The sequence below is a fragment of the Phyllobates terribilis genome, unplaced genomic scaffold (genome assembly GCF_046119375.1).
Source record: "Phyllobates terribilis strain yellow unplaced genomic scaffold, ASM4611937v1 Scaffold_3__8_contigs__length_932513732, whole genome shotgun sequence".
Classification (NCBI taxonomy): domain Eukaryota; kingdom Metazoa; phylum Chordata; class Amphibia; order Anura; family Dendrobatidae; genus Phyllobates; species Phyllobates terribilis.
The window spans coordinates 231,810,260-231,834,488 of NW_027362763.1; the positions used below are offsets into that span (position 1 = coordinate 231,810,260).

At 42.2% G+C, this 24,229-nt stretch overlaps 1 protein-coding gene across 2 annotated transcripts in view; it reads left to right on the forward strand.

Annotated features, from left to right (window-relative positions):
* LOC141259135 (phospholipid scramblase 1-like) overlaps window positions 1–24,229 on the forward strand; it is a 58,943-nt gene that overhangs the window by 6,814 nt on the left and 27,900 nt on the right. The window contains exons 2-3 of one of the 2 annotated variants that reach the window (XM_073674656.1): window positions 21,684–21,730; window positions 22,786–22,953. In XM_073674656.1, the coding sequence (XP_073530757.1) occupies window positions 21,718–21,730; window positions 22,786–22,953 (181 nt within the window). In that variant the 5' untranslated portion in view covers window positions 21,684–21,717. Of the gene's footprint in view, window positions 1–21,683; window positions 21,731–22,785; window positions 22,954–24,229 lie in introns of those variants that run through there. The other variant, XM_073674657.1, reaches the window with a different exon arrangement.

Here is a 24,229-nt window from a genome sequence, read left to right on the forward strand (position 1 = left end):
CCTCTTCCTACACAGGTAATGAACAAAGCTGTTTTCACACACTGGATTAGTGATACTTTAAGGCTGGGTTCACATAGCGTTTGCCTCTACGTTCAGTTGTTCCATCGGAGTCATTGTGTGCCCTGTTATGCCTAATTTTTGCCCATATACGCATATTGGAGTCGGGCAGCAAAAAGTATTCAGCAGGGCACAAAGTGACTCAGTCTGCATCATTATAGTCAATGGCCCCGTCTGCGCATGCGCCCGAATCCCGTTTTGCCCCGATGGAGCCACTGAACGTAGTGGTAAACGCTTTCACATGTCCAACTAAGAGATCCAAAGTCCAGACCGGCCACAGTTCTCCTGACCCAAACTCATCAGCCTCATATATGACTATGGGGTTCTTGATTTCGGATGAGGACATGTGAAACGGACCTTACATACAGAAGGGAGTGACATTTCTGACTATAGGTTCCACTATATTAGTATTTCTGTTCCTACAGTATAATGAAACAGAATTACTGCTACAACTAGTGCAGAAGTGAATTCTTAAAAATACTATTGTATACCACGTTACCACTTTCCTTTTTTTTTTGCTTCGGAAAACGATATTTTATAAAATGTTGTTAATGGATGGGATTCATTTATATCACACGGTCTTCTGAACCTTTTTGTTTATGACCCGAGTTATTTGGAAAAAAATAATTATCTACATTGCTATCATCTGTTTCCATTTTTGAACAGGAAATGTTCGGCTGTTAGGACAAACTAAGAATGATAGTTATGCAATAGCTGAAAAGTCACAGGTTGGGAAACACTGTTCTTCACAGTAAGGTCTCATACACATGATAAAATGTCCTTAGAGCCTGTAGGGGGCAGACATCCCGCCTTTTGGCATCATAGAGATTCCAGGGATGACCACCTCTGTAGTATGACATGGGCAGGGTTCTGTTCCTTGCATGGAGTAGGTACGTTTCTTTTCTGATTGTAGACAGTATTACCGATTGGCATTTCCATCAGACACAAATACAATTATGGCTTTGGTTTGAATATTCGAGTAGTGGTGGAGAAATTGCTGTAGACCAGAACCCTAGTAAGTTACAGTTCTGTCACACGTGCCAAATATCGAAGGTATTGAGCAAGGTGAGCCAAACTTCATGTGCGCCACCGTAGATTTTCGATTTGTGTTTTTTAGCCACATTGCTTGTAAAGAACCTACAGTGGCATGGAAAAGTTTGGGCACCCCTAGTCCAAAATTTTCCTTTTCGGAATTTTTGAAATGTAAAAGATGAAAATATATACTGTATTTTTCGGACTATAAGACGCGCCCCAAATTTTGGGGTGGAAAATAGGAAAAAAAATTTTTTTTAGAAGATGGGGGTCTGTCTTATAGTCCACATAGGTATCTTACCTAGGGGGTGGCGGCGGTGAGGCAGGGGTCACCGGAGGCATGGCCCCTCAGGAAGTCGGCAGTGGCATTAATGGAGCAATTCTGCAGGCCCTGGGTGGAAGAAGGGGGTGCCCCAGCAGCGGGGGCGGGGGGGGGTGCGGCGGTGGTGGAGTGGCCATTTCCCTAAGGCCCATGACTTCAGGAAGATGTCCTTTGGAGGCGGAAATCGTGTGGCTGAGATCCCAGTCTGCGCATGCAGCCCACGGCTTCAGGAAAATGGCTGCCGGGAAACCTCTGCCTACTAGGGCCCGCAGCATTGCACTGCTTCTGCTGCCGCCGGGTTCCTGAGGGAGGGACCCTGCTTCCTGTGATCCCGCTCCACTGCAACTGCCTGGTAAGCTACATTCGGACCATAAGACGCACCCCCCCCCCCCCCATTTTCCTCCCAAGTTTGGGGGAAAAAAAGTGCATCTTATATATTTTTTTCCTCTAAAATACAAAGTAAATGTGTCATCTTTAACCTTTAGGCCTTTTAGAGATCATTTCATCTTCAACTTTATCTGTTCACAATAACAGTAAGTTTGACCAGCAGTTGCCAAACTTTTACATGCTGTGGATTTCTCGTGTAGCACTCTTGTGGCCAGAAACAAGCATGGTTTTGCCACCTGGTAATTACCTGACAATATAATACAAGTGTTGTTTGGCAGTCTTAGACCCCATAGAGGTGGTCCCCTCTGGTCCTCTATCTATGTAGGTTTTCCTTGTATTTATGTGACCCCTCAAGCCAGTTATTAGGCCCAACAGTCACGTGCTATTCATTTCGGCATGACCATTGAGGCCTGTGGTTGGCTGCAGATGTTCACATGTTGTTAAACATGACTCCATTGCTGCAGAACCTGCTGGGTCCATCGAAGCGGGTGTTACGTGCAGCTCGCCGCCTAAGTTTAGATAGAGGCGAGACAGGTTTCATGAATGCTCTGGAATCCTGGGGGAACAGTTACTCAGGGCGATCATATACTGCAGCTTCTCTCAGGCTCAAACATGTAGGTGGATTCACTTGCTGACCAAACAAATCTCACAAGAGTCTTCATGAACAGTTGAACAGTAGAGTTTAATCTAGCACTTCCAGTACAATTTAACTCATTTGAAGCAACAGGCTTCCCTACAGTACAGTCTCTTAAAGCAGGCACAGATCAAATCTCTTAGCAGCACACTTCTATTCATATCCAACAGCAGGGCTCCCACCAGCAGTCCCCGGTCCAATGTCACAGGCTTTACCTTCTAGTGCAGTGAAGTATGAGGGGGGGTGGTTAGAACAGAAGGATGAGTCCAGTTCTCAGACGTGGTATTCAATCCTTGCTTCTTCTAAACATCAGTTAACTCCTTTCTCCACTACTTTCTCCTGTAGATACCACTAGCAACCACGGCTGTGGAGTTGGTAAGCCAAACCTCCTACTCCTCAATTTCCATGACACTGACTCCGACTCCCTCATACATGGCTCATGTTTAAGTGATAAATTTAGCACAGATTCATCTCAGCTAAAAGTCTAGACCCTTAGATCAGGAATAGGACCGACTTTTATAGGACATTTCATAACTTTCCCAAATTCTTATGAAAAAATATTCCCCACAAACTGCATTGAACTACTGTACCCAATGTATTATATATTTTAGAAGTCGTAGTTGGTCCATTTTATTCCGACTCCATCAAAATGAACTCCGACTCCACCTCCACCAAAATGGGCTCCGACTCCATGACTCTGACTCCAACTCCACAGCCCTGTTAGCAACCAAGCGGCAATTGCAGTGAGAGAGTCCCAGAACCTTCATCAGCCTGGTGAAGAGGTCTGCATCCTTTAAGCTCGCTCTCCAGCTCAGAACTGACACTACCCAGTCTCTCTGAGGCAGGCCTGCCCACTCCCCCCATAGCTGCACCCAGTTAACCCCTCTAGTTGCTGGATGCTTAACACCATATGTGGTATCTACCCGTCACACGGGGACTTTGGTACTGCGGGGATTTGCATAGTTGGGTAATGCATTTTAATTCCATTGCGTTTCCTGCCTCTACACCAGACAACGTCTTGGTGATAATAAATCTCATAGCCCTGATTCTGACCACAGTCTTGATGGTGCGGCATCGGCCACCATAGAGACTGACTGCAAATACTACCAGTACTGCACGGTAAACTTGTTTGCAATGACCCTTTCTATTTTTTTAAATAGACGTCATGGAGTCGCATACCGGCCAGATAATGGACAGAAGGGAACTTGTTTGCCCTCTTTCTGATGACTGGGTGTGTATGTAGTTTTTCCAGTGTGAAATTACATGCACATACTCAATAGAATTGGTTTACTAAAACTTAGGCTAGCCCTAAATGTGTCAGATATTTACACCATTAATAAGTTGGCTTTTTTCCTCAACTAAGTTACACCAAATTGTGGCATAATTTTAGCTGACGGGATCACAATGTCAGCCATGCCTCTTCTCCACACACTTTCAAATTGGTCATATCTGCTGTTGCGTATGTGAAAAATGTCTCTAAGGGCAGGTGCAGACAAGCGCGAGAGATTCGGGCCGATTATGCAAATGACACTCTGATTAGAGTGTGATCTTGGTGTGATCCGATTCTCTTGGATGAGAAGTGGAGAAAAACATTTCTCCAATGTATCAGTCCGTGGAAATCGGACTGCACTTATGTCATCCAAGTGCAGTCCGATGTTCATTGACTTGTAAGACCAAGTGCGATCCGAGTATTGGATCAAACTCAGGCATGCAGTGGAAAAATCTGACATGTTCACGGCCCCATAGAATAACATTGGTCCGGGTGTGATTCGATGTTTTGTCGGATTGCACTTGGACCAAAAATACGCTCGTCAACACATAAAAAAATGCTGTGAAGGGCAGTGAAGACAGGTTGTTGGGGGCATTAATGTTTTTTTTAGCACAGATTAAGACAGATTTCTGCTGCACATGGCTTAGTAAATCAGATTTAGGCTGTGTGCCCACGTAGCCTTTTTCAAGCGTATATGCTGCGGAATTTCCGCAGCGTAAACACTTGAAAAACGCATGTATATCCGCACCCCATGGTCCCCAATGGCATTCCGCAATGTCAATGCCCATGCTGCGGATTTTTCCGCAGCGTTTATGCTGCGTTCACAAATCCGCAGCATGTCATTTAATTTTGCGTTTCCGCAAGCAGAATTGCCTTTGTCCAATGCATAAAAAATGCAAGGCAATTCCACATGTGGAAAACGCGTGATAAACGCGTGCGGAATTCCGCATGCGTTTTTCCGGGAGAGGACTTGCAGAAATGAAGCAGAAATTTTCTGCTTCATAAATGCAACGTGGGCACATAGCCTTAGTGTTTCCAAAATTTTCAATAGACTCAGCAGATGCCATTAGAGGAAAGTAGGAAAACCATTTGTTTGGGAAATCCTACTGTTGGAATTGTGTGCCATTTGCACAATTGTACATATAAATATTGTGTCAGTGTCATAGCAGTAGTGAATATGGTTGCATCATCTACTGTCCCTTGTGGGCACCTGTACAGATACACAACTCTTGTATGATGTGTATGGAAGTCTCAGTGGGTCAGTTTTAACTCTATAAGGCTTCATTCACACATTCAGTATTTGGGGAGTTTTTTACCTCAGTATTTGTAAGACAAAACCAGGAGTGGGTGATAAATACAGAAGTGGTGACGTGTTTCTATTATACTTTTCCTCTCCTGGTTTTGGCTTACAAATACTGATGCATGAGCGTGGCCTATATCATGAAAAATAAATTCCCCTTTCAATAGTGATCTTTTATTTATTTTTTTTAATAATGTGTCTTACAACTATAGAAAAATTCAAGTCCCGCGGTTTCCCGTCCCCCCTGACGACATCCTTTGGTTCACAGCATTTGTAGTTTGAAAATCGGCTTCTGACTTCAGTATCTCAGAAAATAGCCGGTTTCCCATTACCATAGGGGCCGGTGTAAGAAATTTGCTTGAAGGTGCAGACAAAGGAACTTCCAAACAAGTGAACATTGTGTATGACCTTTCTAATTATACGGGACATTTCCCATTCATTCTTCCCACAACATTGATAACTATAGCAATGGGGCTTCTCTGTTTCATTTTGTAAACCAGGTATTCCAAAACAAAGAATGACAAGCAGGGAAGTAAATTAAGTCCCTCTTCATGGTCGGAATATTCCCTGAAGAACACAACCTTCATGTTCTGTATCACCGTGCTGTGTTGTGTCGGCGCCTGGGAACAGCTCAGTGACTAGTAACCGAAGACCATACACACAAGCTAAAAATCGGCCAAACCCATTGGTTTCATCAGGATTGACCAGCCTGATACTCTCCGGGTTGAGCATTGATGCTTCTACTCTTTCCATTGAGATAAACATGGACGCTCAGTTAAGCTGAGGACGCATGTGCATAGTAAGTTAACTGTTATGTAATTGAGAAATAACTTAAAACTATCTCCCAGATCCTATCCCAATATGTAGTAGGTATAATAATAATAATATTAGCAAATACCTTCAATTAGAAATGTAGTATAGTTTTTCTGATTTGCTATGTCTTTCCTCATGTGCAGGCACTGCAGAACCTTAGGTATAGTGACGGTTAGCTAGTAGTTAGTGGTTGTAACCATAGATACCTAAGGTCCTGCAATGCCTACATATGATTAAGTGACAGTGAATCAGAAAAACTATACTACATTTCTAATTGGAGGCATTTGCTAATATTATTATTACATCTACTACATATTGGGATATGATCTTGGAGATGGGAATACCCCTTTAAGTGACAATAAGTCGCTAAAAATGTCCCTCCGCTGGGTAAAAATATGGTCCTTATCAAGCGCCAATCGGCTTCCTATTTACCCGGTACAGGCAGCTTGTCTACCCATGTAAAAGGTCTCAAAAAATGTTAAATGACCTATTGCCTACATCAGGTTTTTGAGTTAAATGTGTTTCTTTTTTATCATTAACATTGGATTTTTTCTTATCATGATCTGATCTGTATTAAAAAAATATATAAAAAGTGTAATTTTCACATTGGCCACCAGTGATTTTTTTAGATTCATACTTCCAATTTCTTACAGAAGACTTTTCAGCAGCCTTATTATCATCACTGGCAGGATTATGATCACAGACAACACGTCTGTACGCAGCTGATCGGTGACGTCAGATAAGCACAATGACCTTTGCACACGCTCATGTGATGTCTTAGTACAAAACATGAGGTTTAAGGCAGTTTGTTGCTGACAATGTATCTCAGAGCACAAGAAGTGGGAATGGTCCCAGTGACCAGTGTGAAAAGTGCAAGAATTCAATTTAAAAAAACAAAACATAAAACCATAATTTAAACAAGTCATTTATTGGTGACACATTCTCTTTAGGGACTAATATGAAGTACATACATAAAAAATGAGAGAAGGTAAAGATCTCTTATAACATCATTACTAATGCCACCTGCTTCTTGTAGCTTTATTTTTTTCCATATATAAGTGGTTTGTGGGGGCTTGTCTGTGAGCCTCACCTTTATCCTACTTAATGGTAAAGTAAACTTCTGTCTGGAAACTCTAGGTACAGGCCTCTATTATGGCAGGTGCAGACGAGAGGACGTTCGTTTTGAGTGAGATCTGACAAAACATTGGATCGCACTCAGACCAGTTTTATTATATAGGTCTGTGCACATGTTGAGTTTTTTTGCTTGGACTAAGCCTGGGAAAAAAAAAATCACTGCATGCAAGCGTTTGATCCATTATTCAGAAGAAGAAAAAAAAAATCGCTCAATTCCCGAGTTTGCATTCAGCCTGGTTGCACTCAGCCATGCAAGTCAATGAGTCAGTGGAAACCACTGGACTGCACTCTGATGACATCTGAGTGAAGTTCGATTTCCACAGACACATCATGGAGAAGATGGAGAATGAACCTAGAGAATCTGATCACACTATGATCAAACTCTGATCAGAGTGTGATTTGCATAATCTGCCTGATTCTTTAGGATGAGTTACCTAAGGTCTTCTGCAGAAATAATAGCTTGTGTGATCAGAAATGGCAATACCTGCAGGGCCCGCCCGGCCTCTGTGATCTCAGGAGATCGTTTTGCACGCTAGGATTGTTACATGCTGCATTCCATTCATTTAATTAAAAATGATAGATAATAAGGCAACAATCACATCAAAAGAATTAAATTAGTTAAAGGACATTTTGATCAAAGAGGTTCCCCAGCCTTTTTTTAAATTGTGTTACGTTATTAAACCTCACCCTCCGACCCCCCCCCCCCCTGTTGCTCCTGTAGTTCCCCCGCCAGTCTCCGAGCGCCCTCGTCCAGCAATGTCAGACATGTGACTGCTATATTGAACCACTTATGGCAGGAGTAACATGTTGGTCACTGCTGCGGTCAGTGGTCAGTTGCAGCGGTCACATGCTCGACCTGATATATCTCCTGTTCAGGTCTTAATAGAGATTATTTTTGGGAGTGGTGGAATGGGTTCAGTGCACACAATGAATGCAAGTTTGCACATAGTTTGCTTTTATTATCTTTATTAACGTCACTGGAATGCGCGGTGTTATGTGGATTTAGTTATCAAAGATGCAGTGAACAAAGCTTTTAGGAATATCACTGAGAGCAGAACAATGTCTAGCATCCTAAACCTTCATATTTCAGTAGAAGATTTATGAGAATCAAACTGACTGTTTTGCTTGCAGCGGTGTTATTCCGCTCCATTTTTGGTTGAGTTAGTCAAGTCCACTGATAGGGCCTGTACGAAATGCCTCATTGGGCGGGTTACAAATACCGAAATGGGCTGGATCTTATTTTTAAAGATTATGGGCCCTGCCAGAGGCTTTTCCACTTTGCTGAGAGGCATCATGCAAAAAATATATTGCATATCTAATGTGACATTACATCTCAGTGCAGAAAAATAATGTTATGTAGGTGGGGAAGGCACCATGTCCCTCAAGGCTAGACATACACTACAGACCAAAAGTTTGGACACACCTTCTCATTTAAAGATTTTTCTGTATTTTCATGACTATGAAAATTGTACATTCACACTGAAGGCATCAAAACAATGAATTAACACATGTGGAATTATATACTTAACAAAAAAGTGTGAAACAACTGAAAATGTCTTATATTCTAGGTTCTTCAAAGTAGCAACCTTTTGCTTTGACTGCTTTGCACACTCTTGGCATTCTCTTGATGAGCTTCAAGAGGTAGTCACCGGAAATGGTCTTCCAACAAACTTGAAGGAGTTCCCAGAGATGCTTAGCACTTGTTGACCCTTTTGCCTTCACTCTGCAGTCCAGCTCAACCCAAACCATCTCGATTGGGTTCGGGTCTGGTGACTGTGGAGGCCAGGTCATCTGGCGTAGCACCCCATTACTCTCCCTCTTGGTCAAATAGCCCTTACACAGCCTGGAGGTGTGTTTGGGGTCATTGTCCTGTTGAAAAATAAATGACGGTCCAACTAAACACAAACCGGATGGAATAGCATGCCGCTGCAAGATGCTGTGGTAGCCATGCTGGTTCAGTATGCCTTCAATTTTGAATAAATCCCCAACAGTGTCACCAGCAAAGCACCCCCACACCATCACACCTCCTCCTCCATGCTTCACGGTGGGAACCAGGCATGTAGAGTCCATCCGTTCACCTTTTCTGCGTCGCACAAAGACACGGTGGTTGGAACCAAAGATCTCAAATTTGGACTCATCAGACCAAAGCACAGATTTCCACTGGTCTAATGTCCATTCCTTGTGTTCTTTAGCCCAAACAAGTCTCTTCTGCTTGTTGCCTATCCTTAGCAGTGGTTTCCTAGCAGCTATTTTACCATGAAGGCCTGCTGCACAAAGTCTCCTCTTAACAGTTGTTGTAGAGATGTGTCTACTGTGTACCATTGACCTGGTCTCTAATTTGAGCTGCTGTTAACCTGCGATTTCTGAGGCTGGTGACTTGGATAAACTTATCCTTAGAAGCAGAGGTGACTCTTGGTCTTCCTTTCCTGGGGCGGTCCTCATGTGAGCCAGTTTCTTTGTAGCGCTTGATGGTTTTTGCAACTGCACTTGGGGACACTTTCAAAGTTTTCCCAATTTTTCACACTGACTGACCTTCATTTCTTAAAGTAATGATGGCCACTCGTTTTTCTTTACTTAGCTGCTTTTTTTTGCCATAATACAAATTCTGAGGCTGTGTGCACACGATGTGTTTTTAATGCGTTTTTGCAGCTGCGGAAACGCATTAAAAACGCATGGTAGAAGGGCAGCAATGTTCCCCAATGATAATCCGCATGTGCTTTGCACATGCTGCCGAAATTTCCGGTGCGGATTATCATTGCGGAAAAAAACGCAGCACTAACAATTATTTTGTGGAAGTGCTGTGTCTTCGCCGCCATTGACTTGCATTAGACCGCATGGATGACGCATCACTGTATATGTAAATGCGTAATCCAAGCATTCTAATGTGCGGATGGTACCCGGGTGTAGATGAGAGGAGACTCTCCTCCACACCCAGGTACCATTAAAAAATCTGCAAAAAAAAAAATAAAATAAAAAATAAATGTATACTTGCCTTCGGTTGGCCCGCGCACCGCTCCTGCTTGGTTCCCGGCACTTTGCAGTGAGTTGAAGGACCTGCGCTGACGTCAGAGTCATGTGATGGGTCACGTGACGCTGCCGTCGGCAGGTCTTTCAATTCACTGTTGCCGGCAAGGGAGAAAGGAGTGAGCGGGACACTGGGGGCCATCGGAGGGTAAGTATACATTTATTTTTTTATTTTTACCACTCTCTCGGGTCACACTATATAAATCCATGCCGTTTGCATGGATTTATATAGTGTGACCTAGTTGTCACAAGCACTTTCCAAGTGATGCTAATCGCTTGGAAAGCGTTTGTCAATCCGCATGCGGAAATGTCAGTGGGTTACCTCTCCATTTCCGCATGTCCCTGGCCAGAAAACGCATATACAATCCGCATGCGTTTTTTTCTGCCAGGGAGATGCAGAAACGCTCAGGAAAAAATCCTGAGCATTTCTGCATCGTGGGCACATAGCCTAACAGTCTATTCAGTAGGACTATCAGCTGTGTATCCACCATACTTCTGCACAACACAACTGATGGTCCCAGCCTCATTTATAAGGCAAGAAATCCCACTTATTAAACCTGACAGGGCACACCTGTGAAGTGAAAACCATATCCAGTGACTACCTCTTGAATCTCATCAATGCCAAGAGTGTGCAAAGCAGTCATCGAAGCAAAAGGTGGCTACTTTGAAGAGCCTAGAATATAAGACATATTTTCAGTTGTTTCACACTTTTTTGTTAAGTATATAATTCCACATGTGTTAATTCATAGTTTTGATGCCTTCAGTGTGAATGTACAATTTTCATAGTCATGAAAATACAGAAAAATCTTTAAATGAGAAGGTGTGTCCAAACTTTTGGTCTGTACTGTACATACCCATAAGATTAGGGGCTCATGCAAGTAGGTGCGATCACAGACCGCAATGCGTTGACTGGCCACAGGTCTCCCGACTGGAGCATGACTGCTTCATATATTTCTATGGGGCTGTCCCGCTCTGGTCAGGAGACCCACAGATCAATTTGTACAGACATCTCCATGAGCTCTAAAGTTGGCAAAGCTGATTCCTATCAGTCAGGCTCAGTCCAAGACTATCTGTATAGTCAGCTTCACTTCTTTTCCTGATTCCAAACTATTCCCTGTGTTGTCTACCCCCACAGTCCTCTGGAGTTTCTGGATTACTCCCTCTTTTTTTTCTTTAGGCCAAATTTAGATGTAGTTTTTTTTTTCATTTGCGAAAAAGCAAACCATTTTCCTCAGAATTCTGGATCTAATCTCCAGCCCTCTTTGGCCCACGTGTCCTTTTTTACAATCCATGTGTCATCCATTTCTCTCGTATGTAAAAAAAAAAAAAAAAGCGATAGGGTATGTTCACACCAGGCGTTTTTTCGGTGCATTTTGTTTATGCAAATTTTCACCTACATTTTGCAGTACCAGCAAAGTCTATGAGAGCTCAGAAATCTCACGCACACACCTTGGTTTTTGTGTCATCAGTATTTTGTGCTTTGCATGCTTTTTTGCACAATAGAGCATGTCAAGTGTTTCAGCGTTTTTTCAGCATTTTTCATCCCATTGAAAGTAATGCGCAGTGAAGAGACAAATGGACAGTGCCAAAAATGCAGCAAAAAAACAAGCCAAACCAACCAAAACCTGCTTTTTTGAGGCACAAATTTTACTGCCAAGAGATCAAGTTTTGTTGCAGAAAAAAATGGTGCAAAAACACCTAGTGTGAACATAGCTATAGAGGGTTTCCCAGGCTTCTTCTAGCAACCAGTTAGTCAAAAAAGGACAGCACATGAATATATCTCATATGGCATCTGCTGTCCATATAATTTTTTGGTCAGTGGACTCTCATATGTGTCTTTTTTAATCTTTTTTTTTTTGGAGACCAATCAGACCTTGATATTGATGGCCGGTGCATATGATGGGTCTTCAATATCAGATTGGTGTAGGTCTGGCACACTCACTTGTCTGTATAGAGGCTGTCCTCAGGTATCATAGCTCAGCTACTATTCACATCAATAGGAGCTGCGCTCATCCAATGACTCCGGGACCTGGTAACAGCTATCTACCATTACTACCTCTTGTGGTCGGGCATTCCACAGCCTGACTGCTCTGACTGTAAAGAACCCTTTCCTGTTTAGGTGCTGGAATCACCTTTCTTCTACCCGTAATGAGTGCCCCCTGGTCCTTAGTATGCTCTTTGCTAGTCCTTTGTACTCACCACACAAAATATTTAGGCTGTGTGCCCACGATGCGTTTTTTAAGCATTTCCACAGCGGCAAAAGCGCTGCAGAAATGCTTAAAAAATGCTTGGTAGAAGGCCTGCCATGTCCCCCAATGATAATCCGCATGTGCTGTGCACATGCTGCGGAAATTTCCGCTGCGGATTATCATTGCGGAAAAATACGCAGCACTAACAAAAATTTTGTGGAAGTGCTGCGTTTTCGCCGCCATTGACATGCATTAGATCGCATGGATTATGCATCAGTGTATATGTAGATGCGCATTCCATGCGTTCTAATGTGCGGATGGTACCCAGGTCTAGAGGAGAGGAGACTTTCCTCCGGACCTGGGTACCATAGAAAACTGTGTATAAAAAAAAAAAAAATATATATATACTTACCTTCTGGCGGCCCCCGATGCTCCTCCTCCTCGCATGCCGGCAGTTCGCGATGGACTGAAGGACCTGCGCTGACTTCAGAGTCATGTGATGGGTCACGTGACGCTGACGTCGGCAGGTCCTTCAGTGTACCGCTGCTGGCCAGGGAGAATGGAGTGAAGCAAGACACCGGGGGCGATCAGAGGGTAGGTATATATTTATTTTTTTATTTTTTACCATTCTTTCGGTCACAGTATATAAATCATGCCGTTTGCATGGATTTATATAGTGTGACCAAGTTGTCAAGCACTTTCCAAGTGATGCTAAAATCGCTTGGAAAGCGCTTGTCAACCCGCATGCGAAAATGCAAGTGAAGAACGCTTCACATCCACATCTCCCTGGCAGGAAAACGCATGTACAATCCTCATGCATTTTTTTGTGCCAGGGAGATGCAGAAACGCTCAGGAAAAAATCCTGAGCACTTCTGCATCTTGGGCACCTAGCCTTAATGAGATCTCCTCTGAGGCATCGTTTTTCTAAGCCAAAAAGACTCAACTTTTTCACCCTCTCATCATATGAGAGTCCTTCCATCCCTTGTAATAAACTAGTTGCTGCCTTTGTACTGACTCTAACTTCTGAATATCCTTTTTAAAATGTGGAGAACAAAACTGGATCCCATATTCTAGATGTGGCCTCACCAGTGATTTATAAAGGGGTAACAGTACTTTGGGATCGTGGGATTTTATGTCTCTTTTTATACATCTTAAATATTCTTTGCTTTTGCGGCTGCTGCTTGACATTGAGTACTGCTGCTCAGCTTACTTGTAACCAGAATACCCAAGTGTTTATTTCTGCTAATGTTGATGATTATGGCTTACAGCCAATGAAAACACAAAAGTCATTATCTCAGTAAATTAGAATACTTTATAACAGCTTGAAAAATGTTTTTAAAATCCGAGATGTTGGCCTACTGAAATGTATGCTCAGTAAATGCCCTCAATACGTGGTCGGGGCTCCTTTTGCATCAATTACTGCATCAATTCGGCATGGCATGGAGGCGATCAACCTGTGGCACTGCTGAGGTGTTATGGAAGCCCAGGTTGCTTTGATAGCAGCCTTCAGCTCATCTGCATTGTTGTGTCTGGTGTCTCTCATCTTCCTCTTGACAATCCCCCATAGATTCTCTATGGGATTAAGGTCAGGCGAGTTTGCTGGCCAATCAAGCACAGTGATACTGTTGTGTATAAACCAGGTATTGGTGCTTTTGGCAGTGTGGACAGGTGCCAAGTCCTGTTGGAGAATGAAATTTCCATCTCCAAAAAGCTTGTCGGCAGAGGGAAGCATGAAGTGGTCTAAAATTTACAGGTAGACGTCTGCACTGACTTTGGTCTTGATAAAACACACTGGACCTACACCAGAAGATGACATGGCTCCCCAAACCATCACTGATTGTGGAAACTTCACACTAGACCTCAAGCAGCTTGGATTGTGGCCTCTCCACTCTTCCTCCAGACTCTGGGACCTTGATTTCCAAATGAAACTCTGGGACCTTGTGGAGTGTGTCAATGACTGCCTTCTGGACATCTGTCAAGTCAGCAGTCTTCCCCATGATTGTGGAGCCTACTGAAACAGACTAAGGGACCTTTTTAAATGCTTAGGAAGCCTTTGCAGGTGTTTTTTGTTAATTATTTTAATTTGCGCAGTTAATGACTTTTGTGTTTTCATTGGCTTTAAGTCATAATTAAACAGAAATAAACACTTGAAATAGATCACTCTGTTTGTAATGACTCTATATAATGAGTTTCACTTTTTGTATTGAAGAACTGAAATAAATTAACTTTTTGATATTCTAATTTAGTGAGAAGCACCTGTATGTTATTCTGTAATGTCTTATCTTGTCTGTACAAGTCCCCTCTGAATTCTAAAGTGCTGCGGAATATGTTGGCGCTACAGAAATAATAATTATAGTGAATACATGATACTGCATCACACGGCGCTTTCGGGAAAATGTATGTTTGCATGTTCTTATGTTACACAGCGGGAATATTTGGCTTGTAGCCTTCATGTCATTCTTTGTTCTTCCCAGCTTTATACCTAGTTCTGGCAATTTAATTGCAGTTGGCAGCATAGACTTGCAATATATCGCGTGTAGTGTAAGAATAGCCTTTACTTATCTTGTAAATCTACAATACTCACTGCAGGGGAATGACAAAGCCATCCATGTTCAGACTTGCATTTGTGAGGTGTATGTCTTCCTATTTGTTAATCTGGTTCCTGTAGCTTTTGCTCCTACCCCTTACACCGATTCAGGCAATGTGGTGAGAGCCCGGTAGTCATCCGCCACTGACCTGGTCATCACCTATGATGTGGATTAGCAGGAATCCCTCCTTAATTGTTGTATAAATGAGAGGTTCTAGAAGACTGGATTCCCAATTCTAAGTTGTTTTTTGCCTAAGCTGGACACTACTGATGGCAGATTTGTGTATTCACTCCAGTGGTCCGGAGTCCATAGTGGAATCAAAACTTTGCTGCATGTGACTTTTTTGATCCCGTACCTGGAGCAGTCTGCTGTCAGTGACTGAGGACATGTGCACGGCCCGTCCTGCTCTCTGCTGGAGAGCTAAATACACCAGCAGTAGCTGCATGAATCTCTCAGGCAGTTTGCTATGTTTCATTCAGAAGTAAAGGTGTTTAGCCATTTAGGCCCTGTTCACATTGAGTTAAAGGGGCTGTCCAGGAGATAGATTGAAGTCCTCCATGCGGAGATTCAGTGTTCCTCTCCATACATTGCATAAACCTAGGTATGAGCTCATCGATCAGATAGGTGGAGGTGCTGGGTGTCTGATCTCCACAGATCTCATTTTGATGACTTATCCTCAGGATAGGTCAGCAATATCTAAGTCCCGGACAACCCATTTAAAGGATTATTCCCGTCTCCAAGATCCTATCCCAATATATAGTAAGTGTAGTAATAATAATAATATTAACAGATGCCTCCAATTAGAAGTGTAGTATAGTACTTCTGATTCGCTATGTCTCTTACCTCATGAGCAGGGCATTGCAGTAGCTTGGGTATCCATGGTTGCGACCACTAACAGCTAACTATCACTATGAGTGGTTGTAACCATGGATTCCTAAGCTACTGCAATGCCCTGCACATTGGGTGAGGGCATAGCAATTCAGAAATAATAATAATTTTATTTCTATAGCACCAACATATTCCGCAGCACTTTACAATTAAGTGGGGACATGTACAAACTATAAAGACATTACAGAGTAACAAATAGTTCAACAGTTACAGAAGGAGTGATGGCCCTGCTCGCAAGCTTACAATCTATGAAGAAATAGGGTATAAGAACTACTACATATTGGGATAGGATCTTGAAGATGAGAATACACATTTAATGGCTTTTATTATCTGTTTAGATGAGTAAAAGCTCCCTCAAATCTGTCACCCATAGACTAATATGGGATCAGTTCAGGGGATAAATTCTGAGTTTGTTAATGATCTTAAATTGATGCCATTGCAGCCTATGAAAGGCTGTTAAAAAAACTTCTGACGTATCGAATGAATGTATGTTATGGATGCCATACGGTAGTATCTGTCAGCCACTTGCTAATGTGATGTCTGATTAATGAAAACCTATTTTTACAGGCTCTAATCTATAGAAAGTGTTCTGCTCTCGTCCATAGTTCATTTTTTGCAGTATACTGGGTGGATAGAGGCAAAAGACATTAATAGACGCCTACGGCGACATTTAGGGCGTTTCACACGTCCGTATATTTCCACTACCGGAGATATCCTTGTCCCATGTGTCACACATGTGGCCACCGTGTGCTGCATCAGGATCACACGTACCGGCGCCTGGGAATCAGCAGTATAGTTAGCTCTGTCCCCAGGCGCAGGGTGCTAAACGCTGCTGTCATCATTGTCCCTTCTGTGATCAGCACGAGCAAGGGACAATGTTGGGAGTAGTAGCCTGCTCCCGCTGTGTCCATGTGTGAAAATAAGAATAAAATAACAAAATCCTTATACTCACCTGTCCGGGGATGTCTCACTCTGTAATCTTCTGACCCCTGACACCGAGGAGCTGGGGAGAATGAGCCGCTCCAGCGAGCAGGCCCCGGAGATCAGAAGCAGTGTCCGATCACTCAGTAAGCTCCACATAGCTCCGGTGCTGCTGGAGTGGCTCATTCTCCCCTGCTCCTCGGCGTCAGCGGTCTGAGGATTACAGCGGGGGACAGGTGAGTATAAGGATTTTTTTATTCTTATTTTTACACAGAAACAGTGCGGGAGAAGACTACTACTCCCAACATTGTCTCTTGCTCATGCTGATCTCAGCGTGAGCAAGGGACAATGATTAGGTGTTATGATCTGCAACAAGTACTAAGGAAAGAAAGGGGAAAACTGTCCCTACTGTAAGACTAAGCTGAATCCCTACGATGTAGCGGGCTGCGTGTTCCTAGTGAACAGACCCGCCTTTGTCCTCGGCTAATCTGAAAGAAGACCTATAGCAAAAGGAGAGGGGTCCTTAAAAGAACTAAGGACTTGAACAAAAATGGGACACCTCCTAAACAGAGAAGTTGATGCAGAGCACAAAGACAAACTGACAAAAAAGTACTAGAGGTCCCAGAAGGACCAAGCGAACTGACAGATAGGCGCCGAAGCACCTGGCTAGAAAAACAGTCAAGCAACACTGAAGTCCAGCACAGCCAAAAGGGCGGAGCTGGAATATAAAGGCAGGTGGTCACGTGACTGCAAAACACAAGATGGGAAAAAACAAACAAGGGTTCTAACATGAGGACAGTGTTCAGCACTTGGGAACAGCGTTAATTGTACACCGATTCCCAGCCGCCATCACTTGTCACACTGATGACACATGGATGTTGTCTCACGCTGAACACACATGGATATTTTGCGGACCGTGCAGCGTGTAAAAAAACCGGACATGTCAGCGTGTGGAGCACAAGGACACACAATCTGTGGAAACACACTGACATGTGCACAGACCCATAGATTTGAATGGGTCTGTGTTTCCAGTACGTGTGGTAACTGTCACGTACCGGACACACGGACGTGTGAAAGAGCCCTTATGATCTACATCAGGTGCCTTTCTGTCATATAGACTAAACATAAGGGAGAAACCCATCCTCGCTGTCACCGAGCACTGACTCGGCGTGATTTAATGGGCCTTATTTATCAAAACTGTGTAAAGGAAAAACTCTACTTGTCCATAACAACCAATCATAATGAAGCTTTCATTTTACCACATACATTCAGGAGCCCCAGCGTATACTGGTGTCAGCATTAGGTTATATACAGCTTACTTTTCTGTAGTGCTTTGTACAATTTTGTCCAATATTATTATTATTATTATTATTATTATTATTATTAGTGCTAATTAGATGGTTTGACACCTGATTACTCTGTTATGCAGGACATCTGATTAGGAGTTATATTTATGTACCACCATCTTTCATGATGTGATACAGTATATTGCATATACCGGTATTTTCGTTCATGCTCCTGTTTTTCCCATCACATGTCTGTCTGTCCCCCATTCCCCTACCCTTATTTTTCTACGAATAAAAGCTGTTTGCATTTTTTACTATATCAGGGACTGTTGATCGTTATTTTTTATGCCTTTTTATATTACACTTTAAGAATAAGTAGCTTCTTCCGAGTGGTGTGCGCTGCCCTGCGCCACACCACAAATCTTGGTCCAGTCACTGACCTGAAGTAAGATTAAGGCCCCGGTCCCACTATCAGTATTCGGTCAGTATTTTTTCTCAGAAGTGGGAGCCAAAACCTGGAGTGGGTGATAAATGTAGAATTGGTGACTTGTTTCTATTATACCTTTTCTGATTGTTCCTCACCTGGTTTAGGCTCCCACTCCTGAGAAAAAATACTGACCAAATACTTATGGTATAAGTAACGCCACATATCATTGTGAATTAAACGAGCTGTGGCCTCATGCCCCCTTCCCACCCCAGTTCCAGCTATTTTGGCAAAGCTATAAGAAACTTGTGTGAAAGCATCAAAAATCACAACATTTTGGCACAACTGAGTTTTGCATACACGTTGCAACTTTTCAAAGAAATGTACCCCAGAGTTACCTCTGTATCTGTAGATTACCACTGTCTGCAAATATACAGCATTTCTGAAAGTGACTGGTTCCCTTTAATTCACTAGCACCACTTCTGCAGGAAGCGAGGAGCAGCACCTATTTAATGCCACTTATGTTCCTTACAGGCATGCAAAAAGACAGCTTGTATTGTAGTTTTATTCAGTAATTCTTGTGTGTGAATGAACTGGACATTTGCTTGAGTATCATTAATAGTGTCAGGCTTCCATCTTAACTTAAGCTATCAATTTAGCTGTCACAGTTGGTGTGTGTGTGTGTGTGTATATATATATATATATATATATATATATATATATATATATATATATATATATATATATATATATATATATATATATATATATATATATATATATATATATATATATATTACTACTGTCTGTATAATGAATGCCGCCCATATATCAGTTATTTTGTCTCTGCTTATTTACTACTACATATGGGAGTCACAGACTGTAACATTAGCACATTGTGCTGTAAGCAACCAGTCAATTAACTGTAGTTGTTTATGACTAATTTTAGACTAGATGCTCGCAACCGGTGGCTGGCGACAACTGTCCTGTCACTTGTCACTGTATGTCTACTACGCAACAGTGCTGATCCCTTGTGGGTGAACCTTGAGAGACAGAAGCAATGTTGGAAATGTCTGCTGCTATTCTGTTCACTTTTCCAATATAATATATATATGTATATACCATATTTTTCGGACCATAAGACGCACCTAGGTTTTAAAGGAGGAAAAATAGGAAAAAAAATGTAAGCAAAAAATGTGGTCATGATGCCCTGTTTTCAGGGAGGGGTCTGCTGCTGACACTGGTATTGGGGTAATGTCCCCCAATTCTGTTTTAATATCCTCTATCCTGGTATGTATGGCCTCTCCTTCCTGGTATAACTGGCCCCCATCCCATCCTGGTATACCTGGCCCTCATCCCCATCCGGGTTTGCATGGTACCCCTTTATCCCCCATCCTGGTTTGCATGGCACTCCTTTATCCCCCATCCTGGTATGCATGGCACCCCTTAAGCCCCCATCCTGGTATGCGTGGCACCCTCTGAGCACCCATCACGCTGCCTGCAAAAAAAAATAAACAATCATACTCACCTCCTCTCTCCTCCAGCGCTGTCCCACTCTGCTGCCGACACTCTCACTGTGAGAGCCGCGCATGGCAGGGCGCGCATGGCCTCCCTGCCATGCACTCTCACACAGTGTGAGACGTTGTGCTGGAATAGTCACTACTCTCCACGCCGGGACTCTGTGCGTGGGGAGCAGTGACCATTCAGTCTGTTCAATAGCCGGCACACTGTACCGCAGCGCGGCTCCTGCTGCCGCTCTGCGGTCAGTGTGCCTGCTATTAAAGACCATGAATATTCACTACAACCCATGAGAGTGGGTTATAGGGAATATTCATGAGCTTTAATTGTGGGTACATAGACCGCAGAGCGGCAGCAGGAGCCGCGCTGCCGCTCCAGTGTGCTGGCTATTAAGAAAAATTAATATTCATTGCTCTCCACGCCCATGGGCGTAGGGAGCAGGGAATATTCATTTTCTTTAGTAGCAGGCGGCTGCTGCCTCCTCTGCCACGCTGATTCCTCGCTCCCCCTCCCCCACACCCACCACCACGCCCAGCCATGTATATAGTATTTGAACTATAAGACGCACCCCCCACTTTCCTCCAAAATTTTGGAGGAAAAAAGTGCGTCTTATAGTCCAAAAAATACGGTATACACACATACGGTTAGGTCCAGAAATATTTGGAAACAAGTTTTGACATTTTAGCTGTTTTCCAAAACATATTTGATACATGTATATAATCAATATGGGTTTAAAGTGCAGACTCAACTTTAATTTGAGCGTATTCATAATCAATTAAGCAGGTAAAAGGTCTGGAGCTGATTCCAGGTGTGATATTTGCATTTGGAAGCTGTTGTTGTGAACCCATAACATGCTGCCAAAGGAGCTCGTAATAGAAGAGAAACAGACGATTTTTAGGCTGAAAAAAAAGGAAGAAATCCAGCAGACAGGTGGCAAAAATGTTAGGAGTAGCCAAATCAACAGTTTGGTACTTTACATGGTGAAGAAACGCCTTAACAACATCCACTCAAGTTAAGAACTCTCTTCAGAAAGTAGGTGTTTCAGTATCTAAGCCTACCATAAATAGAAGACTTCATGAGAGCAAATACAGAACGCTCACCACAAGGTGCAAACCATTGATTAGCCTTAAAAATAGAAATACCAGATTAGAATTTGCCAAAAAACATCTAAAGAAGCCAGCCCAGGTCTGGAACAGCATTCTTTGGACAGATGTACCAGAATGATAGGAAGAAGAAAGTATGGAGAAGACTAGGAACGACTCATGATCCAAAGCACAGCACACCCTCTGTAAAACATGGTGGAGGCAGTGTGAAGGCATGGGCATACAACAGTGTTTTTTGATAATGTGACTGAAGACAGAAGCAGCTGATGAATTCTGAAGCGTACAGGGCTATACTTTCTGCTGAGATTTAACCAGATTGACTCGGCCATTTTAGATTTAACTGAAATGGCTGAGTCACTCACCAGATCTCAGCCTCATAGAGCAGAATTTCACATTCGTAAGACAAATTTTAAGGCGGAAAGGCCCGGCAAAGCATCACAAAGGAGGAAACCCAGCGTTTGGTGACGTCCATGGCTTCCAGACTTCAAGCAGTCATTGCCTGCAAAGGATTCTCTACAAAGTATTAAAAATGAACATTTTATTTATGGTAAAGTTAATTTGTCCAAATAAAAAAATAGTGGCATGCAGAGCCAAAATCACGAAGATTCAGTCACTGTCCAAATATTTCTTGACCTAACTATATATTTTGCTGGCAGGCATCAGGATTCAGGAAGGAACTGTGTTGCTTTACTTGGCGTGTGGACAGTGACATTGACCTTGTTTCCATTTTTTCTCTAGATTTAATAATTAAGCGCCATCACTTTCTGTTCTCATTTGTATCTCTTCATTTTAGGATCATTACACTTCTCTAGCTGCTTGCTGCAACCATGGAAATGAAAGGTAATGTGGATTGTAATTTAATTGTAAACTGAGCTGGTTTATATTAACTCCATATTATATGAATGTAATGGAATATTTATTATGCATTCCACAATATTAATAATAATATCTTGTATTATTGGGTTTATTTTATAGATGCATACATGTTTTTGCTATCTCAGCAAAGGAATGAACAGATCTGTTTGGCCAATTAATGAATTTTAATTGGACTGTTAACCTAAAATGTGTAAAAGGAAGATATCATGAGAAAATGACCTTTGTTTAAATCAGGATTTTGTGTTAATTGTATTATTTTTGCAATGTTTTTTTCCCCGATTTGGATTAAAATAAAGAATTTAAAACTTTTCACACCTCGGTAGTTTCACGGTATCCACATGTACCTGCCACAATGACCAGACTCTGACGTTATCTTTTTGTATTGTAGCATTTAATGAGAGCGTGCAGTGGTCTTTGTGAGGGGTGGATGAGCAGGATCTGGGGTGACATCGCCTATTGCTATTAGTGAATTTTGGATTATCAGCTGTGTATAGCGAGTATTACCCCTGTCATTATAATCCTGCCTCTGATGATAAAGAGCCTGCTGTAAACTCTGCTTGAAAGAACAGGAAGTATGAGTCTAAGAAACCCCCAGTGGCCACTGTGAAAATTACAAGACTACTAATTTTTTATTTTTTTTTTATTTCTTAAACGGCTTGTACTATGGAAACCATGCCAAAAAGGTTTAAAAAATAAATGTAACAGAAAAACCTGATTTTAAATAAATAGGTAATTTTCTGATGATAGCTTCACTTTAAGCAGCCATCTCTCTGGCCTGACTAATGGAAAGGTATCCAGAACATGGTATCGTTACTTCTGGTAGTTCATGAGAACTCCTTTAAATATCCTTCATAAATAATTGAGCATTTGGTCTTAATATTCTGTTCTTTAAGGGTTGTTAGTTCCGATGTTAAAGATAAGCACTTGTATATTAACAAATGGAAGATTGAAGGGCAAGTAATACTATGTTTTAACTACATAACTTATGTTTCTTTAAATTGACTTTCTATTCATTATAGATGGAAACTACGGACCGAACCCAAATTCTGGAACTGCGTACCCTCCTGCAATGAACCCAGGTCCAGGCCAACCTGCTCAAGGATATCCACCAATGAATTACCCTGCTCCTGGATACCCAGCTCCAGGTCCTTATGGATATCCACAACCCCAACCAGGAGCTTACCCAGGTAAAAGGGCTGTTTGGAATGATTTGAATTGCACTCAAGTTTAAGTAGATTTAAAAAATGATCCAGCTTTGTACCATATACATTGCATTTACATAAATGTGACATACAAACGCAATTCCCAAAAAGATGGGTCGCTGTGTAAAATGTAAAGAACACAAAAATGCAATGATTTTGAAATCTCTTATAGCCATAATTAATTCACAACAGAACATAGGACAAAGATCAGACGGTGAAAGTTAGTTTTTTTTTCAAATTAAATGGAAAAAGGCTGCAAAATTAGGTGGTGCTAATCAAAAACAGCTGGAGGGTTTAATATGATCATACAAATCACTGCATGGGCTCAGGAATTCTTCCCTAAATCATTGAACGCAGTTCACCGTGAAATCCACAAATGCAAAATAATGCTCTATCATACAAAGAAGAAGCCATACAGTCATGGTTGAAAGTGTTGGCACCCTTAAAATTGTTCCAGAAAATGAACTATTTCTCCAACAAAATTATTGCAATTTATTTCCTTTGTGTGTATTGGAACAACACAAAGAAACTGAGAAAAAAGGCAAATTGGACATAATTTCACACAAAACCCCAAAAATGGGCCAGACAAAATTGTTGGCACCCTCAACTTAATATTTGGTTGCACACCCTTTGGAATAAATAACTGCAATCAATCGGTTCCTATAACCATCAACAAGCTTCTTGCACCTCTCATCTGGAATCTTTGACCACTCTTCTTTTGCAAACTGCTCCAGGTCTCATATTTGAAGGATGCCTTCTCCCAGCAGCAATTTTACAATCTCTCCATTGTTGTTTAATGGGATTTGGATCCGGATTCATTGCTGGCCACTTCAGAACTCTCCAGCGCTTTGTTTCCATCCATTTCTGGGGGCTTCTTGAATTATGTTTGGGGTCATTGTCCTGCTGGAAGACCCATGATCTAGTACACAAACACAGTATTCTGCCCCTGGGCACTACATTGTGACCCAAACTCCTTTGGTAATCAGATTTCATGATGCCTTGCACACAATGCCAGGGGCAGCAAAACAACTCCAAAACATCTTTGAACCTCCACCATATTTGACTGTAGGTACTGTGTTCTTTTCTTTGTAGGCCTCATTTTGTTTTCGGTAAACGGTAGAATGATTTGCTTTACCAAAAAGCTCTATCTTGGTCTCATCTGTCCACAAGATGCTTTCCCTGGAGGATTTTGGCTCAATCACGTACATTTTGGCAAACTGCAGTCTAGCTTTTTTTCGCCCCATGTTAGCAGTGGGGTCCT